The sequence below is a fragment of the Heloderma suspectum genome, chromosome 10, assembly GCF_057233095.1.
Source record: "Heloderma suspectum isolate Gila_16-S chromosome 10, 16-S_ref, whole genome shotgun sequence".
In the NCBI taxonomy this organism is placed as follows: domain Eukaryota; kingdom Metazoa; phylum Chordata; class Lepidosauria; order Squamata; family Helodermatidae; genus Heloderma; species Heloderma suspectum.
The window spans coordinates 7172294-7193421 of record NC_139467.1 but is presented as its reverse complement, the minus strand read 5'-3'; the positions used below and the strand labels follow the sequence as shown (position 1 = coordinate 7193421).

Genomic DNA, 21128 nt, shown 5'->3' with positions numbered 1-21128 from the left:
CAGTTGTAGGCCAAAACACCGGAAGGGTCACATGTTTCTCATCCCACCCCTGGTGTAGTTAAACGCCATATTTAAACTGGTTTAACAGCCAATCTCTCCCCCTCTGGAAGCTTCTGTGAGGGGGTGAGTATCTTAAACGAGACCAGGGTCGGCACCAGGGGTAGGCATGGCCGGGCACCTGTCGAGGGCCCATATCGTAGCAGGGGCCCACTGACAAGTACCCCCTGGCCTGGACTTGCTCCTCCTCTTCACCATTGCCACCGGCTTGTTCCCCTCTTGCTTTGGCCCAGACAACGGGGGGGGGGGGGAGCAGCAGCAGTAGATGCTGCTGCCTGCTTGCTCACTGCCTCTCTCCTGTCAAGCAAGCAAGTGGTAGCCATGAAGAGGATGAGGAGCGGGAGCAGCCGGTAACAATGGTGGTGAGAAGGTGGGCGCCCTGAGGGAGGGGGCCCATGGAGGGTGTCTTGCCCAAGGGCCCCCCAAAACCTGGAGCCGGCACTGCAAGAGACTCTCGCTGAGCTGCGGCTGCTGGGATTACCTGGGGGGTGGGGGGGGCCATGAAGCGTAGGGCTTGTTTTTTTAATCCCATTGCTTTCCCCAGAACCGCTCTTGGGTGCCTGCGTGAATGAACTCACTCTGGGACAAGCGTTCGCTTTCTCAGAAGCAGCTTTGTGACGCATCCGGTGTGTTTGTCGGTTTTGTTTTGTTTTGTTTGTTTTTAGGTTGAAGGAGGAAATTGAGCTGGGCCCAATTTTTTACCTTGGCTGTCCTGCAGGGGACCTCAGGATTGGCTTCCCAGGGCCACGCATTGGATCGAGACCAGCTCTCAGCTGACCCCTTAAAACTGCCTTCCCCGAGCTGGGGCTGTCTGGATGTGTTAGACTGCAAGCCCCCTCATTCCCATTGGCCATGGTGGCTGGGGATGATGGGAGTTACAGCAGGTTGGGAAAGGCTGCCTTAAAAATCTGAGGGAGAGAAAAATATCTGGGAGTCAGTGCAGCAGTATCCCTAATATTGCAGCTGGAATCAGTGGTGTAAATTGGTTATGTTTGCACACTTTGTCTTCATCCACAAGCTGTGCGTCCTTCTTAAATAATTATTTAAGCATTCACCTTTGTCAGTTGCCGGGATCGAAAGGTTGAGAGCCTTAGGAAACAGGAGAGGAGTAGCATAGATGGCGGTGGCAGGGACTGGCCAAGGGGCAAGCATAAGTACAAGGTAGGGTCTGTATGCTGAGTGTGGGGGGGCGGGGACCTCGCCTCAGCTCTCAAAATCCTCACCTCCTCTTCATTATGTTGGTAAAAATATGCAAACCACAAGGTCAGTTCACAACAAAATTGGGTGCTCATGCAATCATCATGTGTAACACTCCTTACTTTTCTTTTTTCGCATGCTTTCCCCCCCCCACCCCAAAACTCACAGAAGTGCTACCTCTTTGCTACATTTCTGTAACTGAAACGACTGTAAATCTTTGGCAGAAACTACCCTTTTTCTTTTATTTTTTAGAAGGTTTTTCCTGGCGTGCATGAGGACTAGAACCTTGCTTTTTTCCATTTTTAAACCAACGTTTGAGAGCTAAGATGCTCTGCATGTAGCTCAAGTCACTGTGTTTTGTTTTAGAGGCCATCTTCTGTGTTTCTTTGTGGAACTGTCATGAAGGCCATTTAGCCCGTTACCAGCCTTATTGCCTTTAATATGTGCCTGCCCCCTTGCTGGTGCTACATTGACACAGGAGGACGGCTGCAAGCTATCCTCCTCCTCATCACTGCTTCACATTCTGTTACTTAAAGCATTGTTCCTTGATGTTGCATGCTTTGTAAGCTCAGTATGTCTGCATATGTGTAACCTGTTTACCGTACATGCGAGCTTCCATTTTCAGTAAACTGGGCCTTTCTTTTAATTCCCCCTTAGTATTTTTCAAAATCATGCCAGTTGCTATGAGAAATGCACCCCCTTGTAAATTTGGCTACATACGTAGCAGTGTACAGAAACTGGGGTGCAGAAGGAGAGAGGAGTGGGGAATTGCTAAAGTCTAGTCTGAGCAAGAAAATCGTGCAGTGGGGCTTCGACGAGCAAAAAGCAGGGAAAAGATGTCGAAAAGAGCAAACCAGGAGTGAAGACAGTTGGGCATGCAGAGGAAGACGGATTTAATTTTAAAATAATAATTTAAAAAACCAGCCAAAGGCATAGGATGATATGGGGTGGGAGAGGGCCAGAGGTGAAAACCATTGCAACACAACTGGCCAGATGCTACAGCTAAGGATGTCTGTTCAAGTTTTGGTAACTATTTTGTGTCCTAAAATTTGTTTGTGCTAAAAATGGACAAATTGATCAGCTAATGCTTCAGCTGATGAACGGGGGGAGGGGGCTGTAAATTGAAGGCCACATGTCTTGGATTACTGAGGCTATTCTTCCATCCTAGTGCGTTGCTGTAAATGGGAATGAAAATTTAAAATGTTACGGATGAGCTTTCTTATATGAGTGGTAGTTCTTGTTTATATTCTCTCATTTCCTTCAGTATTTTTTAAAACAGGCAGTTTATGTTGCGGTCTGGCGAATATGCAGATATCTTTAATCAATTAAAATACAAATGATTAATCAGTTGAAGTTCCTAGGTTTTTGTTTTTCTTTAAAAAAAACAAACCACCAAATCCATGAGTAATCCACAGATGATGACATGTCACGATGTTCAGTGTGGACTGTACAGCCACCTAGAACCAATCGTGCAATTGTGGATCAGTGCAGCAACAGTCCAAAAAACACTGCAGGTTGGGTGCAGATTTCCAAACAGTGATTGCAGCAGGAGAAATTTGTCAGCCGTCTGGATCGTACAGTTGATTTAAAGCCACTATGCGATCAACCTGCAGTACAGAGTAGGCCCATCCTCCATTACCAGATTTGAATCCATTGCAGGTTATGCCATTAGTGTGTGGGGGGGGGGGATGTCGGTTGTCCAAACAGGTGGGGGCCACTTTGCACATGGTAACTTTTATATCCTGGAGGAATCTGATCACAGTGATTTCCTGACTTGCGCAGGCAGCAAAAACATGCCTTTGCTTTCCACATTTTCACCCTAGGCTGAGGTTTACTTAGGGAAACTGTTTTTTGAAGCAACCCCATGACATTCCTGAGGAATGTTAACTTCTGGCTGAATCTGTTCTGGGGAGCTGCCTCTGATGTTACTTTTTAATTGACCGAACTCCCATACCTTAATCTTTTTATACTTTATTTTATTTTATTTGAAGTATTTTTATGCTGTTCCTCAGCCAGAAAGGTTCCCAGAGCGGCATACATATAATTAATTAAACAAGACAGTCTCTGCCCGCAGGCTTACCATCCAAAAAGACACAAGGAGAGAGGAAGAGGGAGGGAAGGGGGGGGGGAGATTCCCCCAGATCCTTATGGTGGAGGACTTCTTTGTGCAGGAGGCTTAATTCGGTGCAAACGATGGAAGAAATTGCCTTGCTGGGTCAGACCCAGTGTTCTCTTCCCAATATTGGCTAGCCAAATGTTCCTGGGGAGCTCAGAAACAGGGCAAAAAGTTCACTCCCAGCACTCAGAGATACACGGTCTCCCATTTTTGTTGTCACTGTTAAATCGATCAGCAAGGCAAATGTAAAATGGGTTGGCTGCATATCTGATGGGGCTGGGGAAGCATTATTTTGTGCTCCGTACCTCACCAACAGCATTCACATGTGTGTATAGCTAGGGTGCGAGAGGCTGAAAGTGTTTTGTGTGGGAACAGACTGAATGTTCTGATGATAGCGTCTGGGCAAATTGCCTGGAGGTCACTGAGGGACTCAGTGGGCCAAGAACCAGGAATCGGGGGCAGAAGCACTTTGGTCCGCTCCTGAATGACAAGGGCAGTGCCAGGCCGAGGTCAGCTGCTTCCTAGAGCTAATTGGGCACCTTCTTGGCTCCATGTGTCACCTGATGCCTGCCGGACTGGAAGGTGTAGGATCTCTCTCCAGCCATCTGCAGCAGTGGCACTGCAGAGCAGCTGCGATGGGGCCAACACCCTGCAGTTCCTGGCACTTGCGTGTTGCCGCAGGGGCGCGGGGAAGTCATGCACCTGGGCCCTGTTGCCAGAGTCTCTAGTCTGAGCCCCTTGGTGCTTTGCATTCCATCATTTTTCTGACAGATTAACCCTTGCTTCGTTATCCCTTGCCCTGGTGCAAGCCGAGCAGCATTCCAATTTGGGGCCTGATCCACCAGGCCCTCTTCTCAGCAGGCAGCTGCCCAAGAGCGCCACCACACTCTTGCTCAACCATCTGTGCTGTGATTGGGTTATGTGGGTCTTAGTGCTTGGTACTTATATTTTCAAATCTTAAATTTTTTATCTCAGAGTTGCCCCCGGGTGAAGCAGGATGGCCGTGGTCCCTTGGTTTTGGCGTTGGCCATTGTCACTAATTTAGGGGGGTGTTTTGAGGTTAGTTTATTATTGTTGTATTTTAAATGTGTGCTTTTTTTATTGTGGTGGTAGGCTTTTGCTGTTTTTATGCAGGTTTTTTGACTGGTACTTGTTTTATTAATATTGTAGGGCACTCTGTGCTCCTTCTAGAGGAAGGGCAGGGTAAACGAATTTTAAATAAATCTTGTGTGAACTATCACTTTTGGTTTGTGGAACTTTCTGGTGTGTAAGGCTGGATTGTTTTGACAGAAATGGCCCATTATTTACAGGATACAGTCCATAATTTGCAGGAACGGCTCCTCTCTGTTTAGTTGTGCTGGTAGGGCTGCCAGCGCCTCTTCTAATCTTGGTCGATGTTGAATTTGTGGTACATTGAAAAACTCCTAAGGGGGGAGGGGAAGGCCACATTTAAAGAAAGACCTGTTGAAGAACCACTTTCTTAACCCGTGTTTGCAGAGCTGGCTCCCCCTTCTCCAGCACATGAGGAAAGTTTTGTAGGAGGAATTGTACTGTTGCCCTTAAACCTTTCTTTGCCCCGGCTCACAATAGCTCTCGGTGGCGCTGTTTCTGGCTGCCACAGTTTGTTGCGTTGCTGCACGTGCACAACTGGCTTTGCATGTTCATTCTCCCTCCCACCCCCTTTCATTTTTTCGCTCACTTTCTCATATCAAGGTCATCTATAGCTGTGCCGTAAGGACTGCGCTGAAAGACCCCCGTTGGTGCCTTTGACAAGATCGAAACCAACATCCTCTGCTTCCCCTTCCTTCAAACCAACACACGCGTGCGCACACACCCCCGCCAAGCAGTTTAATGATTAACTTTGTAAGCAAGGTTCTGAAAAGCACGTGCTCGCTATAAGAATCAGATTAGACCAGGGTTTGCATAATACTCTGTATTTGAGGCTACTGTGCTAGGGGATGGAGGAACAATTGATAGGGGACTAGGGAGATTGAAAGGTGTAGGTTAAAGGCATGGCTAAAGCCAGTTGCAGATTTGGCCAGGACCACAGCTCAGTGGTAGAGCACCTGCTCTGCACGCAGAACATACCAGGTTCAATCTCTGACTTCTCTAGTGTATTTTTTAAGGTCTAGTGTAATTTTTTAAGACTTCTGCTGGACAGTCACTGCCTGGCAGAGCTGGGAATATTGACCTGGGATATAACAGCTTCCTATATTACTGAAGACCCCAGAATCTGGCTATCTAAGGCACCACCTGCCTCACTATGAGCCACCCCAAGTACTAAGATCTGCAGAAGAGACTCATTTGAGGGAACCATTACCTGCAGAGGCCCGTCTGTCAGAAATGCATGAAAGGGTCTTCTCCTGTGTTGGCCCCCAAACTGGCATGCGTTCCCTCAAGAACGATGATTGGCCCCCACTTTCTTGCCCTTTTAGAGAGGGTTTAAAGGCACATCTTTTCAACTTCCCCTTTTACAATGTGTAATTCTTAATGTTTTTTTAATGCGCTTACTGTTTTAATGTTCTAGGGTTTTTTATTGCAAGGGTTGATTGTTTTAAATTGTTCACCGCCTTGATGGCTTTTTTTGCAGATAAGGCAATACATAAATGTATATATTTTTATTTAAGGCTACACATACACACACACACACACACACACACACACACACGTATATATATAAACAAATAAATGTGGATATATGAACCCACAGAATACTCCTAACTACCTTTTTGCACTCGCAGTGTGGTGGTTTAAGAAGTAATAACAATATTTAATGTCTCCATCAGCCTTCCCTGCCCTGATGTCCTACAGATGTTTCAGACCATAACTCCCAGCATGTTACACTGTTTTGGAGCCACCACAGAAAAGGCCCTGTTGCTTATACCTACCACAGGCTGTGTTTCAGATGGTGTAGGGCAGCCTTCCCCAACCTGGTGCCCTCCAGAAGATTTGGAATGCAACTTGCAGCAGTCCTGACCATCAGCTGGCTTTGGCTGATGGAAGTCCAAAACATCTGTAGGGCACCAGGTTGGGAAAGGCTAATCTGCATAGTGTGTTTTCCCTAAGTGCTTACAACCTAACAACAACCTCATAAGATAGGCAGGAGATTTATTCCCGGGTTGCAGGTGAAAGGCGGGGGGATAGTGAGACTGAAAGAATGCTGCAGCTAGGCTGTGGACCGGGGCCATTTACAGGGAGCACGTGGCTCCCTTGTTACAACAGCTTCACGAGCAACCAGTCTGTTTCTGGGCTCATTTCAAAGTGCTGGTTGTGGCCTTTAAAGTCCTATATGACTTGGGACCAGGCTCCCCGAAAGACCCCCTTCTCCCATATGAGCCTGACTGGGTCTTAAGCTTTTGGGGAGGCCCTTCCCTTGGTACGGCTGCCTTTACAGGCATTTATGCTGATGGCTCCCAACTCTTCTCCCCCCTTCCACCCAATCTAAGGAGGCTGTTCTAGCTCTAAACTGGTGTCTGATGTCAGTAATAGACTGGCTGAGGGCAAACAAATGGAAGCTTAAGCCAGACAAGAAATAAGAAGCATCTGATACTAGAGGTAGCATATAGCCATCAGGACTAGTAGCTGTTGCTAGCCTTCTCCTCCATGACAGAGGTGCTCCTGGCCAACTGAAAGGCAGATTGGAGAAAAGGGATTCAACCAGTCCTGAATGGAGTTACACTCCCCCTGAAGACTCAGGCTCACAGTTTGGGTGTCTTCCTGGACTTGACCTTGAACCTGGGTGCCCAAGATGGTGGCCAGGAGTGTGTTTGCACAGCTGAGGGTTGTGTGCCAACTGCGCCCATTCCTAGAGATATCTGATCTGGCCAGTCACACATACCTCAGTTACATCCCGTTTGGACTACTGTAATGTGCTCTACGTGGGGCTGCCTTCAGAAGCCATTCAGAAACTTCAGCTGTTCTAGAATGCTGCAAGCCAGACTGTTGACTGGGGCTGGCTTGGGACCAGGCTACCTGAAAGACCCCTTCTCCCATATGAGCCTGTCTGGTTCTTAAGATCTTTGGGAGAGGCCCTCCTTTCCAGATGGCCGCCTTTAGAGGCACATTTGGTGGCGAGGCAAAAGAGGGCCTTCATGGTGGCTGCTCCCTGTCTGTGGAGCTCCCTGTCTCTGGAACTCCCTGCTGGAGAGAGGCGAGGTTGGCTCCCTCTTTGCTCTCCTTCTGCCAGCAGGAAAATACATTTTTATTCAAACAGGCCTTTGGCGTGTAAGCAGGTCTATTGAGCTGAATGCTGTTTTTGTTCTGTTACTGTGTTTTTAATGTATTTGTCATATTGTTTTAAACAAGCTTTTAGTTATGCATTATTGTAAGCCTCCTTGAGAGCCATTTTCCTGGTAGAAAGACAGGGTACAAATCACATTTATTAATAATAATAATACTCCACTCAAGTGGTAAAAAGGGCATCATTTTGGTGAGTGCGGGGAGGGTACTTTGTATATTAGTATTCAACCTCGTTAGAGGCTTTGGGGACGCAATTTATTATTTATTTAAAATATTTCATTACTGGCTACAACTATAAAGGTAGATTATTATGATTTAAGAAAATGCACCCTTACTGAACCTCCTTCACAGGGGAGCCAGAGCTTAGTGGAAGAATGAAAGTTTTGCATGCACAATACAATTTCTCAAGCTTTCAGACACCCCCCACTCCCACCGAGGGGTATGTCAGCCTGCCATTGAGGGCGCGGGGGGGCAGGGATGTACACAGCTGCAGCTATAAGCACACTTCCTTGGGAGTAAGCCACGTTGGACAAAGTGGGACGTAATTCTGTAGGCTCGAGCTGCAAGTATCGCACAGACTAAGGGGTCCCCAGCACAGCACCCCTCCTATGGTGCCCACAAAACTCTCCCTTCCCTGCCCCCTTGACAAAAATTGTTTTAAGGAAAACCTTGGAAAATGTTACGGCAGTCTTTCTCTCTCTTTCTAGCCACTAGCCTTGTTCTTTCTCTACCCCTTTGCCTGGCTATTTCTCCCAGCCTCTAAACTCACTGTTTCTCCCCCGACCTCTTTATCTTACTGTATCTCCCCCTCCTAGCCCTGCCCTTTCTCTACCCCTTTGCCTTGCTATTTCCCTGTCCCAGCCTTTAGCCTCAGTATTTGTCTGTGTGTCCCCACCTGAACATCCCTTAGCTCATTTTTTACTAGCCAGGCCCCCACAGCAGCCACTATGTGACTAGCCACATCCTCTGTGGGAGCCATGTTGTGGTGGTGGCCACAGGAGTTTTTCAAATTCCCAAATGTGTCCACAGGTCCAAAAAGGTTGGGAGCCCCTGGATGAAGTTATTTCTGGCTGGGGTGGAAGGGAGCCTAGGGTCCTCGGGAATCTGAGGGGTCATATTTAGAGCCGGGTGAACTAATGTAGAGCTTGATAGCAAGGCAGTTGAGTTAAAGATGAGAATATACTATTTGGTCAACACTCTTTGGTCAAAGTCGCGTCATGGCTGAGTAGAGATTTGAACCCAGGTTGCCCTGACCCTAGTCCGACACTCTCAAGCACTACACCGAGCTGGTTTGTTAATGTTTCTTGGCATACAATCACGTATAAGGCATTGTTGGTAGTGTGGAAGGAGCAAATGTTTAATTTTCCCTAGGGCAGTAAAAACCCTGGGGGCTGCCCAGCACCAACCCAGAACCTGTCCCAGCTCAAATTTGAAGGAGTTTCCAATGAGTTTTCAGTGGAGCAAGTTCTGCAAGAGGAACTCTTGTTTTTTTTGTGCTGAAGACTGGCTGAAAAGGAGCAGAAGAGAGGAAACCAAGTGGACTTTTGTGTTGCAGGGAATAAACTGTATAGGATTCTAGCCAAGGAGTTAGGGTTGTGCTTTAAATGCAAAACTTCCTTGGTGGGAAGGCAGGATCTAAATAAAATCCCAGGCATTTTTGCTCTTCAGTTTACTATATTTGAAATCTTTGCACTGCTGCTAGTTTTTATTTTGGTATTGGTTTTTATTTTATATTGTAATTTTAAACATTTATATTACATGTTAGCGTGCTGTATTTTTATGGTTTTAATTGTTGTGAACAGTCCTGAGAGCTTCAGCTATTGGGCAATGTAGAAATGTAGTTAAATTAATTAATTAGGTGGAGGCACTCGACCTGTGTGGGAACCATGTCATCTGCCCTGGAAACCTTTTCTAGCATCTTAATTCTACTTGTCGGCAGATGGGCAGCAGTTGTTCAGCACTGAGGGAATGGCGCTCTGTGTGTGTGTTCAGAAAGACTTTATTATTATACCACAGCAAATTTTTAAGAACAGTTAATGGACGTAAGAGCCCTGCTGGGTCAGACCAAGGGTCCATCTGGTCCAGCATTCTGTTCATGCAGTGGCCAGCCAGCTGCCCACAGGAAGCCCACAAGGAGGACATGAGAGCAACAGCACCCTCCCGCCCAGGTTCCCCAGCCACTGGCGTACATAAGCAGACTGCCTCTGATACTGGAGGTAGCATATAACCATCATTTAAAGTTCTTTCATTTTTACTTCCCGAGGGGCCTCTTAGAAGGTGGAGTAAGCTTAGTACGTGGGCCCAAGTTAACGAGAGTTTGAGAACCTGCTGTCATATGAGGTCATAGAATCATAGAATAGTGGGGTTGGAAGGGGCCTATAAGACCATGATTCAGTTTTCCGCATCCCCAACTACAAGGATTTCTGGCTGGGTTCCAGGGCCGGGAAAGGCCTCAAAGGGCCAGTGAGTCAGAGTAGACACCTTCGTAGAGAGTTCATATGGTAGCTAGAGTGTTGGACTGGGGAGACCCGAGTTCTAGTCCCCACTCAGTCATAAAGCTCACTGTGTGATTTTGGGCCAGTCACCAACTCTCAGCCAAACCTACCTCACAAGGTTGTTGTGAAGATAACATGGAGAGGAGGAGCGTCATGTACGCTACCTTGGGCTCCTTTGGAGGAAAGGTGGGATATAAATGTAAGTCATAAATAAATTTGCCAATCTAGTCCCCTCCAGATACTTTGGCTTACACATCTGGAGCGTGCCTGGTTGGAGAAGGCTGTGTCAGGAGCGCCCTAGCGGCCTCTTTCAGTACACTCCAATAGCCAACTCAAGACACAGACGAAAGGATTCTTTTCAAGGCTTTAATCCTTTTACAACTTAATGACTCTTTCAGATGCTAATCACCAGCGACTAAGCAATGAACAGCAGAGTAGCCTATGCTCCAGGTAGGCAGTTGATCTCCGTTTGAAGGAGAATCACTTGAAGACCCTGAACTTATGGGCTAGGGAGAGATCCCCCCTCTTTCCCTTGGGTCCACGGGACGCGGCCGTTGCTTGCGCGCCAAACGGGCACTACGCCTCCTTTCCGCGCCCTCCATCGCTCGTCGCTCCCTGCGTCTGCGTCGAGCATCTAGCAAGCCCCCCTCCCACACTTTCTCACTGCTAGGGTCGCTATCTCAGGAATGCCGGCAGGAGGAATCTCTGCCAGCTGCTGTGCCTGTGAGGGATGAGCGGGCTCCTCTCCCACGGATTGCTGATCCTCCTCAGAATCAGAACTGCTCTGGGGTTCTATCGGCTCAGTTTGCACCCTGACAGGCTGCACCATTCATTCCATTGCATATGCCAAGTTAGCTGGACTCTTCCCTTCCTGTGATCCTGATGCCTGTGAGGTGGGCCAGCGGTTCCTCCCTGATCGCTCCTCTGCCTTTGTTTCCCCCTCAGTTACATGGTTCGGGTGCGGGCTGTGGTGATGACCCGAGATGACTCGAGCGGCGGTTGGGTGCCCCTGGGCGGTGGCGGCCTGAGCCACGTCATGATCTGTAAAGTCCGGCACCCAGAGGAAGGCCGGCGGCGCCAGTACCTGATCAGCGGGGAGCGCCTGCGGGACCAGGCGGTGAGATCAGTGGGGATGTGGGGGGCAGGGGGTGGAGAGGGGCGCTATGGAGAGGAGGAGGTTTCAAGCTGAAGGACCAGCAATGAAACAAAACCTCCTCCGGTTTCAAAATGGCTTCCATGGTGGCAGTAGGAGGACTGAGATGTTGCCCCCTCCTGTTTCTGGGAACTTATATGGGTTTGAGGTACCACTACCCCTCAGGGCATATGTGGATTTTTTAAATTAAGGGGGCAGATGCTTCCACCTTGGGGGCAGGGCCTAAAGCAGAGGTAGGCAACCTTTTTGGGCCGTGGGCACATTTGGCAATTTGAGAAGCTGTTCTGGGCACTCCCACAAAATGGCTGCCATGGGGGGCGTGGCGAAGGACAAGAAACCTGCCCCAAACACTGAATACGAGGCAGAGGCGGAGTCTGAGCCCCAACGCACTACAGCGCCTTTGAACCCACAGTTTTCAGCACCGAGAGAACCCTATTTCACAATCCCAGTTGCCAGTTAGAAAATGTGTTTTTGTTTTCTTGTTTGTTAAAGTGGGAGGAATAGAGCACCTTGGCAGACACCAAGAAAGGTGTCCGGGGGACGCACTGGAGCCCTTGGGTGCCACGTCATCTACCCCTGGCCTACATAAACTAGGCACAAAGCCAGGTTTCTCCAGCATTTTGCCCAGGGTAAGATCTGTGGACAGCAGGCCTAGATCCTCCAGCAGTCCTTCCCGTGACCGCCTTCTTTCCCTACCGCAGACCATCTTGGAGTGCACCCTGAAAAGGGACCTTGTCTACAACAAGGTGAACCCCATTTTCCACCACTGGAAAGTGGGGGACAACAAGTTTGGCCTCACTTTCCAGAGCCCCGCGGATGCCGTGGCCTTCGAGAGGGGGGTGCAGGCTGCCCTGGAGGAGATCACTGAAGGTGAGGGGGCAGCAGGAAAGTGGAAGGGGGCCGTGGGGTGCATGGCGACTCTCGGGGGAGGGACATTGCACAGCGACTCTTGGGGGCACGGTGACTCTCGGGGGGTGCATGGTGAGTCTTGGGGGGGGCACAGTGACTCGCAAGGGGCCCATCAAGAACAGGGACACCAGCAGTATTTTCAGCTACAGACCTTTTTTTGTGCTGTGTTCACAGCCATGCCAGCAGCAATGCAAGCTCATGTGCTGTGGCGAATAACGATTAAGAGAGCCAGATCTCACCTCAGCTACAAATTCACCAGGTGGCTTTAGTCAAGGCATTGTCCCCTCAGCCTCTTCTCTGCAGCCACAACATGAGGATAATGATAGTACTGGCCCATCTTATAAGGTGTCCAAGGATTATTGTGAGTGAATGAATGAATGAATGAATGAATGGAGCTATATGAACTTGTGTTTGTTTATTCCCCTGTTCCTTTCTCTCAGGTTCCCTCTCACCTTCTTCCTCCTCCTCCGCCTCCTCCTCCTCCTCCTCCTATAGGGATGAAGCTGATGGGAGGGATGAAGCTCTTGCAGTAAGTCTTATTTTCCCACTAGGTGTTTCTGGGCATGTGTAGAGTGCCTTTCTGCTCTGACGGGAAGCAACTCAAAAAACAAATTCTGAACAAGCTCAGAATTTGGAACTGGCCATGGAATTTACTATGCCGAAGAAGCCAGCAGATGTTATTTCAGAGCCGCTGATGGTAATCTGTGAGAACTCCTGGAGAACAGGTGAGGTGCTGGAAGGCTGGATATGGGCAAATGTCGTCCTCAACTTCAAGAAGGTGGAAAAGGTAGATCCAGGAAGTACAGACCGGTCAGCCTGACGTCAGTACCGGGCCAAATTCTTGCACAGATGATTATGCATTCAGTCTGTGCGCATCTTGAAAATAATGCATTGATTACTAGGAGCCAACATGTTTTTGTCAGGAATAAATGATACCAGAAGCTGGGGTGTGAGGGCAGGTGGGCTGATGTCCAGTGGGAAGCGTTTGGGAGCCATAGATAAGTCCTTGCTCTTCCTCACAGGTAAGCCTTTCATGTATTCAGGGGCCACAGTCAAATCCAGACTTACACAATCAAGTAGTGCAGGTTTGAAAATTCTCCATGCCTCTTGACTTGGACTGCCGCAAAACTGAATCTGCTTAACTTCCAAATCTCACTTGAGCCACAGTTTTATTACTTATTTATTTGCAATATTGTATGCCATCCTTCATTATCAAACCACAGGAGGTGGTGTACAAAATTGCATTAAAACAACAACATACAACGCAGAGGATGAAAACAAACGAAAAATCTGTGAAGCTAGCTATAAAAATCAGCGTATGCCTGCGTAGACCATTTTGGTGCATGCCTACTTCAGCCATTATCTGGCTGCCTCCAGGCCAGGAGGGGTGCTGTGCTGCGTGCAGCTGAGTGGAGGAGCCAGCAACGAAGGACTCCCCCTCTGGAAGTGGCGTCTCCTCAGTGCTGTCCCTTCTGTCTCTCACTAGGTGCACACGGACAGTGAGTCCTCATCAAGCAGCCGGAAGGAAATGCTCCCCAAACCCATCACCATCGTCACCAGTGAGTCCTCCTCCAGCTGCTTCATTCGTTTACCCGCCTCTGAAGAGTTCTCCTTCAGCACAGCGCAGGGGGCAGTGTCAACTGGACTGGTAAGTGTCTGGGTGGGGGGCAGCTATTTCAGTGGCTTCTGGGTTAAGGGATGTGTTTTGAGGAGCCCTTGCTACTTTGGGGGCTCTTCCAAACCAATGCTGCAAAGCTTTTGGCTCACTTCCTCTTCCTGCAGGCTTGCGATTTAGCTGATCGCCTGTGATGAGTAAAAAAATGACTCCAGGCAACTCACCGCTCTCCCTTCTAGGCTTTCAGGTGAAAAGAACAGATGGGTAGCTTTGTGCGTGGCCTCCATAAATCACAGCTCCATCCCACCCACGAAGACTGCACATTGGGGCAGTTCCAACCTTCCTGGAATGTAGAGAGTACACAGGTGCCTTTAGTGCCACAGTACACTCTAGAAACACTACGGGTGGCTCCCTCCCTTTATTCTGGGAGTGTGGAGCAGGGAGCAGGGGGTTGTGTTTAACCGTTGTGGGAGAGGAGCGCAGTAGGGCGCCTGAAACTGGTTGTGTGTGTGTGTATAGAAGCTATGGAAGGAGAACAAAGGAGACCTTCAGGCACATAACGCAGAGGGTGTGTCGCCATCGCCTAGAACTTTTATGCACAAGTTCCTGTTATTGGCTCTTCTACTTTCGCCCATCCCCTTCATGGATCACTGCCTTGTTGTGGCGAAGGGGCTTGCGTAACTCAATGAAGCCATAAGCTATGCCGTGCAGGGCCACCCAAGACGGACAGGTCATGGCAGAGAGTTCTGACAAAATGTGGTCCACTGGAGAAGGAAATGGCAACCCACTCCAGTATTCTTGCCAAGAAAACCCCATGGAATGTATCACAAGGCTAAAAGATATGACGCCGGAAGATGAGCCCCTCAGGTCGGAAGGTGTCCAATATGCTACTGGGGAAGAGCAGAGGGTATTTCCAAGTAGCGCCAGAAAGAGTGAAGCGGCTGGGCCAAACCCGAAAGGACACTCAGCTGTGGATGTGTCTGGTGGTGAAAAGAAAATCCGATGCTGTAAAGAACAATATTGTTTAGGAACCTGGAATGTCAGATCAATGAATCAAGGTAAGCTGGAGGTGGTCAAACATGAGATGGCAAGATTGAACATCGACATCTTGGGAATCAGCGAACTAAAATGGACAGGCATGGGCAAATTTAATTCAGGTGACTATCATATCTACTATTGTGGGCAAGAATCCCTTAGAAGAAATGGAGTAGCACTCATAGTCAACAAAAGGGTGGGAAAAGCAGTACTGGGGTACAATCTTAAAAATGATAGAATGATCTCAGTACGAATCCAAGGCAAACCATTCAACATCACAGTAATTCAAGTCTATGCCCCAACCACTGAGGCCGAAGAAGCTGAGGTTGATCGGTTCTATGAAGACCTACAACACCTTCTAGAACTAACACCAAAAAAAGATGTCCTCTTCATCATAGGGGATTGGAATGCTAAAGTAGGAAGTCAAGAAATCACCGGGATAACAGGCAGGCATGGCCTTGGTGTACAAAATGAAGCAGGACAAAAGCTAATAGAGTTTTGCCAAGAGAACATGCTGATCATAGCAAACACTCTTTTCCAACAGCACAAGAGGCGACTCTACACATGGACATCACCAGATGGTCAATATCGAAATCAGATTGATTATGTCCTTTGCAGCCAAAGATGGAGAAGCTCCATACAGTCAGTAAAAACAAGACCTGGAGCTGACTGTGGCTCAGATCATGAGCTGCTTGTTGCAAAATTTTGGCTTAAATTGAAGAACGTAGGGAAAACCACTAAACCGTTCAGGTATGACCTAAATCATATCCCTGATGAATCTACAGTGGAGGTGAGGAATAGATTTCAGGGATTAGACCTGATAGACAGAGTGCCTGAGGAACTATGGACGGAGGTCCGTAACATTGTTCAGGAGGCAGCAACGAAATCCATCCCAAAGAAAAAGAAATGCAAGAAAGCAAAGTGGCTGTCTGATGAGGCTTTACAAGTAGCTCACGAAAGAAGGGAAACGAAAAGCAAGGGAGAAAGGGGAAGATATACCCAACTGAATGCAGAGTTCCAGAGAATAGCAAGGAGAGACAAGAAGGCCTTCTTAAATGAACAATGCAAAGAAATCGAGGAAAACAACAGAATGGGAAAGACTAGAGATCTCTTCAAGAAAATTGGAGATCTCAAGGGAACGTTTTGTGCAAAGACGGGCATGATAAAGGACAAAGAAGGCAGGGACCTAACAGAAGCAGATGAGATTAAGAAGAGGTGGCAAGAATACACAGAAGAACTATACAGGAAAGATCTGAATGTCCCTGATAGCCATGATAGTGCGGTCACTGAACTTGAGCCGGACATCCTAGAGAGTGAAGTCAAGTGGGCCTTAGGAAGCATTAGTAACAACAAAGCTAGCGGAGATGACAGTATTCCAGCCGAGCTATTTAAAATCCTAAAAGATGATGCTGTTAAAGTGCTGCATTCAATATGCCAACAAATCTGGAACACTCAGCAGTGGCCACAAGACTGGAAAAGGTCAGTTTACATTCCAATTCCAAAGAAGGGCAACGCCAAAGAGTGTTCAAACTACCGCACAATTGCGCTCATTTCACATGCCAGCAAGGTGATGCTCAAAATCCTACAAGCTAGGCTTCAGCAGTATGCGAACCGAGAACTACCGGAAGTACAAGCTGGGTTTAGAAGAGGCAGAGGAACTAGAGATCAAATCGCCAACATTCGCTGCATCATGGAGAAAGCAAGAGAATTCCAGAAAAACGTCTATTTCTGCTTCATTGACTACGCTAAAGCCTTGGATTGTGTGGATCACAACAAACTGTGGCAAATTCTTAAAGTGATGGGAGTACCGGACCACCTTACCTGTCTCCTGAGAAACCTGTACGAGGGTCAAGAAGCAACAGTAAGAACCGGACATGGAACAACCGATTGGTTCAAAATTGTGAAAGGAGTACGACAAGGCTGCATATTGTCACCCTGCTTATTTAACTTATATGCAGAGTACATCATGAGAAATGCCGGGTTGGATGAATCAGAGGTCGGAATTAAGATTGCTGGGAGAATTATCAACAACCTCCGATATGCAGACGATACCACCCTAATGGCAGAAAGTGAAGAGGATCTCAAGAGCCTCTTGTTGAGGGTGAAAGAGGAGAGTGCAGAAGCTGGTTTGAAACTCAACATTAAAAAAACTCAGATCATGGCATCTGGCCCCATCACTTCCTGGCATATAGAAGGGGAAGAAATGGAAGCAGTGACAGATTTTACTTTCTTGGGCTCCAAGATCACCGCAGACGGTGACTGTAGCCATGAAATTAAAAGACACTTGCTCCTTGGGAGGAAAGCTATGGCCAACCTAGACAGCATAGTAAGAAGCAGAGACATCACCTTGCCGACAAAGGTCCGTCTAATCAAAGCTATGGTTTTCCCAGTAGTAATGTATGGCTGTGAGAGCTGGACTATAAGGAAGGCTGAGCGCCGAAGAATTAATGCTTTCGAACTGTGGTGCTGGAGAAGACTCTTACGAGTGCCCTGGACTGCAAGGAGGTCAAATCAGTCCATCCTAAAGGAAATCAAGCCTGAGTGCTCATTGGAAGGACAGATAATGAAGCTGAAGCTCCAATATTTTGGCCACCTAATGCGAAGAGAAAACTCCCTGGAAAAGACCCTGATGCTGGGAAAGACTGAAGGCAAAAGGAGAAGGGGACGGCAGAGGATGAGATGGCTAGATAGCATCACGGATGCAATGAATATGAACTTGAGCACGCTCCGGGAGAGAGCGCAGGACAGGAAGGCCTGGCGTGCTATGGTCCATGGGGTCACGAAGAGTCGGACACAACTGAACGACTGAACAACAACAACTTTCGCCCATAATACAGAAAACCTCTGAGTGCAGGAAGTAAAGTAATCCATGCCACGAAAAAGAAGCATGGGTAACCTGGTTATTATGATGTAAACATTCCTACACTCACACACACACACCCCACTCCCTTTCTTTCTTGGATCTGTATCCAGCTCCCTAATGGCTCACCACGTAGTCAGACATTTTGTGCTTGGAAAGGAAGCACTTGATGGCTGCTTAGCAACCACTGAGTTCCTTTACCAGACGTTTTATTTGTCAGTCCTGTATCCAACCTGCCCTCCAAGGGACCTGTGGGCGGCATGAATGGGTTTCTCTCATTTTATCCTCACAACGACCTTTTGAAGTACTTAAGGCTCAGCCCTGCCATTGTTCTCTGGCTCAGAGGATGAGTCCCCTGCAGAACCTCCAGGGCTCCCCAGGGAGAGGGAATGACTGTTGAAGACTAGAGGTTTAGATATTCCCTGGTGTGTCCAGTTCTGTGGTCCCTTGAGGCTCTCAGGGGAAGCTGATAGCATTGAATGGCAAATAGATCAAGGCAAGAAGAAAATAGGACCTTGGATAGTTCCAAGTGGGCCCTGCTGGCTGAAACTCTCTCCTACTATAACAATAGGAGGATGTTGTCTCAGCAGGGAATTAAAGCCAACTGAATCCTGATGCAGGATGACAAGGCCTGTAGCGTGGTCAGCTCCGCCCCTCCTGGAGGAGCTGACTGGACTGTTAAATGGCTCTTTCTGTAGCCAGGGACTTCTGCGAGGCTGGGGAGATGGAGGGACTCATCCTGTGAGCCAGAGGAAGATGACAGGGTTCTGTGATCTGTCTGGGAAGGCCCTGACTTAAGGCACTGATGGTCCTGCCCCTGAGGAAGTAGTCTGTGCCTCATATCACAACCCTCTACTGCACACTGGAAGGGCTGGGGGTCACGACCCCTGGGTGACTTAATACCTAAAGCTCTAGTCCAGGATTCTCAGGATTTGGGTTCAAGTTCTGCTACTGCTGTGTGAACACATGAGTGTCATTTCCGCTCTCTCCCTTTTTCCATGCGGCAGGTCCAACCTCAGCCTTTGCAGCAGCTCACTCTCCCGGATGAAGAGGACCTGGAGAGCATTACCCCCTGCCGGGAGCTCTGGGTCACCAAGGGCTACGAGGACTACCGCCGTGCCGTGGTTCAGAAGCGCCAGCCTGACCCAGAGAAGACTGACCTGTGCGTGCAGTTTGAGAAGGGCAGCGGAAGCAACAAGTCCCCGCGAGAGAAGGAGTACTGCTTCCCACCCGGGGCCGAAGGGCGGCTCAAGGACCCCAAGGCCTCTCCCTCCTGCCGCATCCATGGCGCCCCCTCGCCCCCCAAACACAAGCCCCTGAAGGAGCAGCAGCAGCAGCCCCCACCCGGGGCCCTGGGCATGGAGGAGGACACGGTGCCCTCTCGCTGCGTCTATTGCCGGGACGTCTTTAACCACGACGAGAACGGGCGCGGGCAATGCCAGGACGCCCCTGACCCCATTGGCCGCTGCATCTACCAGTTCACCTGCATGTGGTGTGCAGAGAGCATGCTCTACCACTGTATGTCAGACTCTGAAGGAGAGTATTCAGACCCTTGCTCCTGCGACACCGGCCACCCACACTTCTGCATCCGCTGGATGGCCTTGGTCATGCTTTCTCTGGTGGTCCCTTGCATGTGCTGCTACCTGCCTCTCCACGCCTGCCACTGGTGCGGCGAACACTGCGGCTGCTGCGGCGGCAAGCACAAGGCCGTGCGGTGAAGCCACCGGGATCCAACATGGGGGTGCTCTGTTTTAGCCGCCAGGCAGCAGGCAGACGCCATGGCGGCTTCTCCACAAAGCCAGAGGCTTGTGGGCGGGGGGGGTGCGTTTTCCGAACCTTCCCCCACCCTGATCTTTCTGCTCCCCCCCTTACGCCACTTTTGGGAAAGGGGCGTTGTGTCCTGAGGCTGGTTGGTAGAATTCCGGGGCGGGGGCAGGGGGGTTGTTTTCCCATTTCGAAAACTCGGGCCCTTTTATAACAAAATGAAAGCGAGAAAGACCAAGGAAATACAGTTGTCTGTCTGTTGTGGGCTCGGTTGTGTGATGTTGTGATAGGGAAGGTAATAGGTCAATATCTCCCTCCGGTTTTGTTTTTAAAAATAAAAAATTATTAATTTGTGAGAATGAAGGAGATGAGTATGCAGTAAGGAAGGAGCCGATGTTTACCTGTGAACTCTTAGCATAACCCAGATGTTATTGAGTGAATGATACCTGTATTACTCATGAAATCTGTCCCTATACACAAAACTGCTACCAATTTTGAGTCAGGCTTAGGTGGCCCTGTGCAACTTGGATTCCCCCAAGTTGGATGCAACCCATGAGCTATGTATTTATGTGGCCTAACAACCCCACTGCAGGCAGGTAGAAAAAATGACACAGGAGTCTTCTCAAGCCTTTGGTAAGCCACCATATGGCAAGTGAGTCTGCATTTAGCTTAGTAGGTAACAAGTTGTGAGGCCAGGTTAACTTCCTCTTCTTCCCCCAACCCAAAAATAAATATTCCCCATCACACAGTATGGATTACAAAAAAAGTCCTTGTGGCTTGTTTGCCCCATGATGTTTTCTGGGCTGCTCAACATTTATCTACGTTCCGAGGTTACCATGCAAGGCCCAACTTACTGTGAGGCAACAAGAAGAAAGTTGTTTTAGGCAGCAGATTCCAGGCATGGCATCACTTCCCTGCCAGCTTATTTATTTATTTATTAAAAGCTTTGTAACCCACCCAATAGATCTCAGGGTTGGGTACAAGAGTGAAAACAGTTCCACATAAAACCACAACAAAATAAAATCGGTATTCATAATCCAAGTGACCAAATAAAAACCGAGCTACTATCAGTAAGGCCCAAAGGCTCAGGTGAACTCCCTGGTCTTAATTTAGCATGCCAAAACAAAACCAGCATTGCTGGCCCCAGCCAGGCCTCCAAGGGGAGGGCATTCCACATCTGAGAAGGCCCCATAGTGCAAACCTGGTGCAGTGTGTGTTGTTTGCACAAACAGTCAAGTTGGACTGCTCCAGGGAGGGGACAAATGTCCCAGGCAAAACTCGAGATGGCAGAACAGCTTGTGCTTGGCCACCTTACCTGCTGAGCATTGCCCCAGCCAGTTTTTTCCCCTCTCCACCTGTCACCTAAGGAGATCCTGCTGCAACTCGGCCTTGCTGGCATTTCCAGTATCAAACTGAACATGGGGACAACAAATTCCTAGGATCGAACACCCCCCCCCCCAAAAAAAAAGCCCTCTAGACCCACCTGGTTTTCTGGGGCTTGAGTTCAGGTTTTTTTTAAAGATGCAGAGAACAGCATAGAACCATGTGGACTTGCTACATGAAATAGGAGCTGCCAGGAGAAAGGCAATCAGAGGCTTCCAGAGGTCCAAGAGTGGGAGCTGCATTTCTCCCTCCCAATCTCCCCATTGCTACCCGTCTCATTGTCTCTGACTGTCCCTTCCCTTGCC

At 48.7% G+C, this 21128-nt stretch overlaps 1 protein-coding gene across 2 annotated transcripts; it reads left to right on the top strand.

Moving 5' to 3' along the window:
• The first annotated feature begins 302 nt into the window (after nucleotides 1–302).
• Nucleotides 303–20163, top strand: SPRED3 (sprouty related EVH1 domain containing 3). 2 transcript variants are annotated; one of them, XM_084814893.1, is made up of 7 exons: nucleotides 303–427; nucleotides 10503–10554; nucleotides 11050–11221; nucleotides 11959–12127; nucleotides 12607–12695; nucleotides 13653–13814; nucleotides 18684–20163. In XM_084814893.1, exons 3-7 carry the CDS (start codon nucleotides 11054–11056, stop codon nucleotides 19392–19394), a joined length of 1299 nt encoding a protein of 432 aa, XP_084671019.1. In that variant the 5' UTR covers nucleotides 303–427; nucleotides 10503–10554; nucleotides 11050–11053; the 3' UTR covers nucleotides 19395–20163. The 2 variants fall into 2 exon arrangements, with proteins under 2 accessions (XP_084671019.1, XP_084671018.1); XM_084814892.1 differs by lacking the exon at nucleotides 303–427 and adding an exon at nucleotides 2053–2280 and having other exon boundaries at nucleotides 18684–20152.
• The last annotated feature ends 965 nt before the right edge of the window (nucleotides 20164–21128 follow it).

Bases quoted from the DNA above. Each gene is read 5' to 3' on its own strand.
- SPRED3 (XM_084814893.1), top strand. From the start codon at position 11,054: ATGGTTCGGGTGCGGGCTGTGGTGATGACCCGAGATGACTCGAGCGGC. The intron at 11,222-11,958 runs GTGAGATCAGTG...TCCCTACCGCAG, and splicing joins AGCGCCTGCGGGACCAGGCG to ACCATCTTGGAGTGCACCCT. The intron at 13,815-18,683 runs GTAAGTGTCTGG...TCCATGCGGCAG, and splicing joins GGGCAGTGTCAACTGGACTG to GTCCAACCTCAGCCTTTGCA.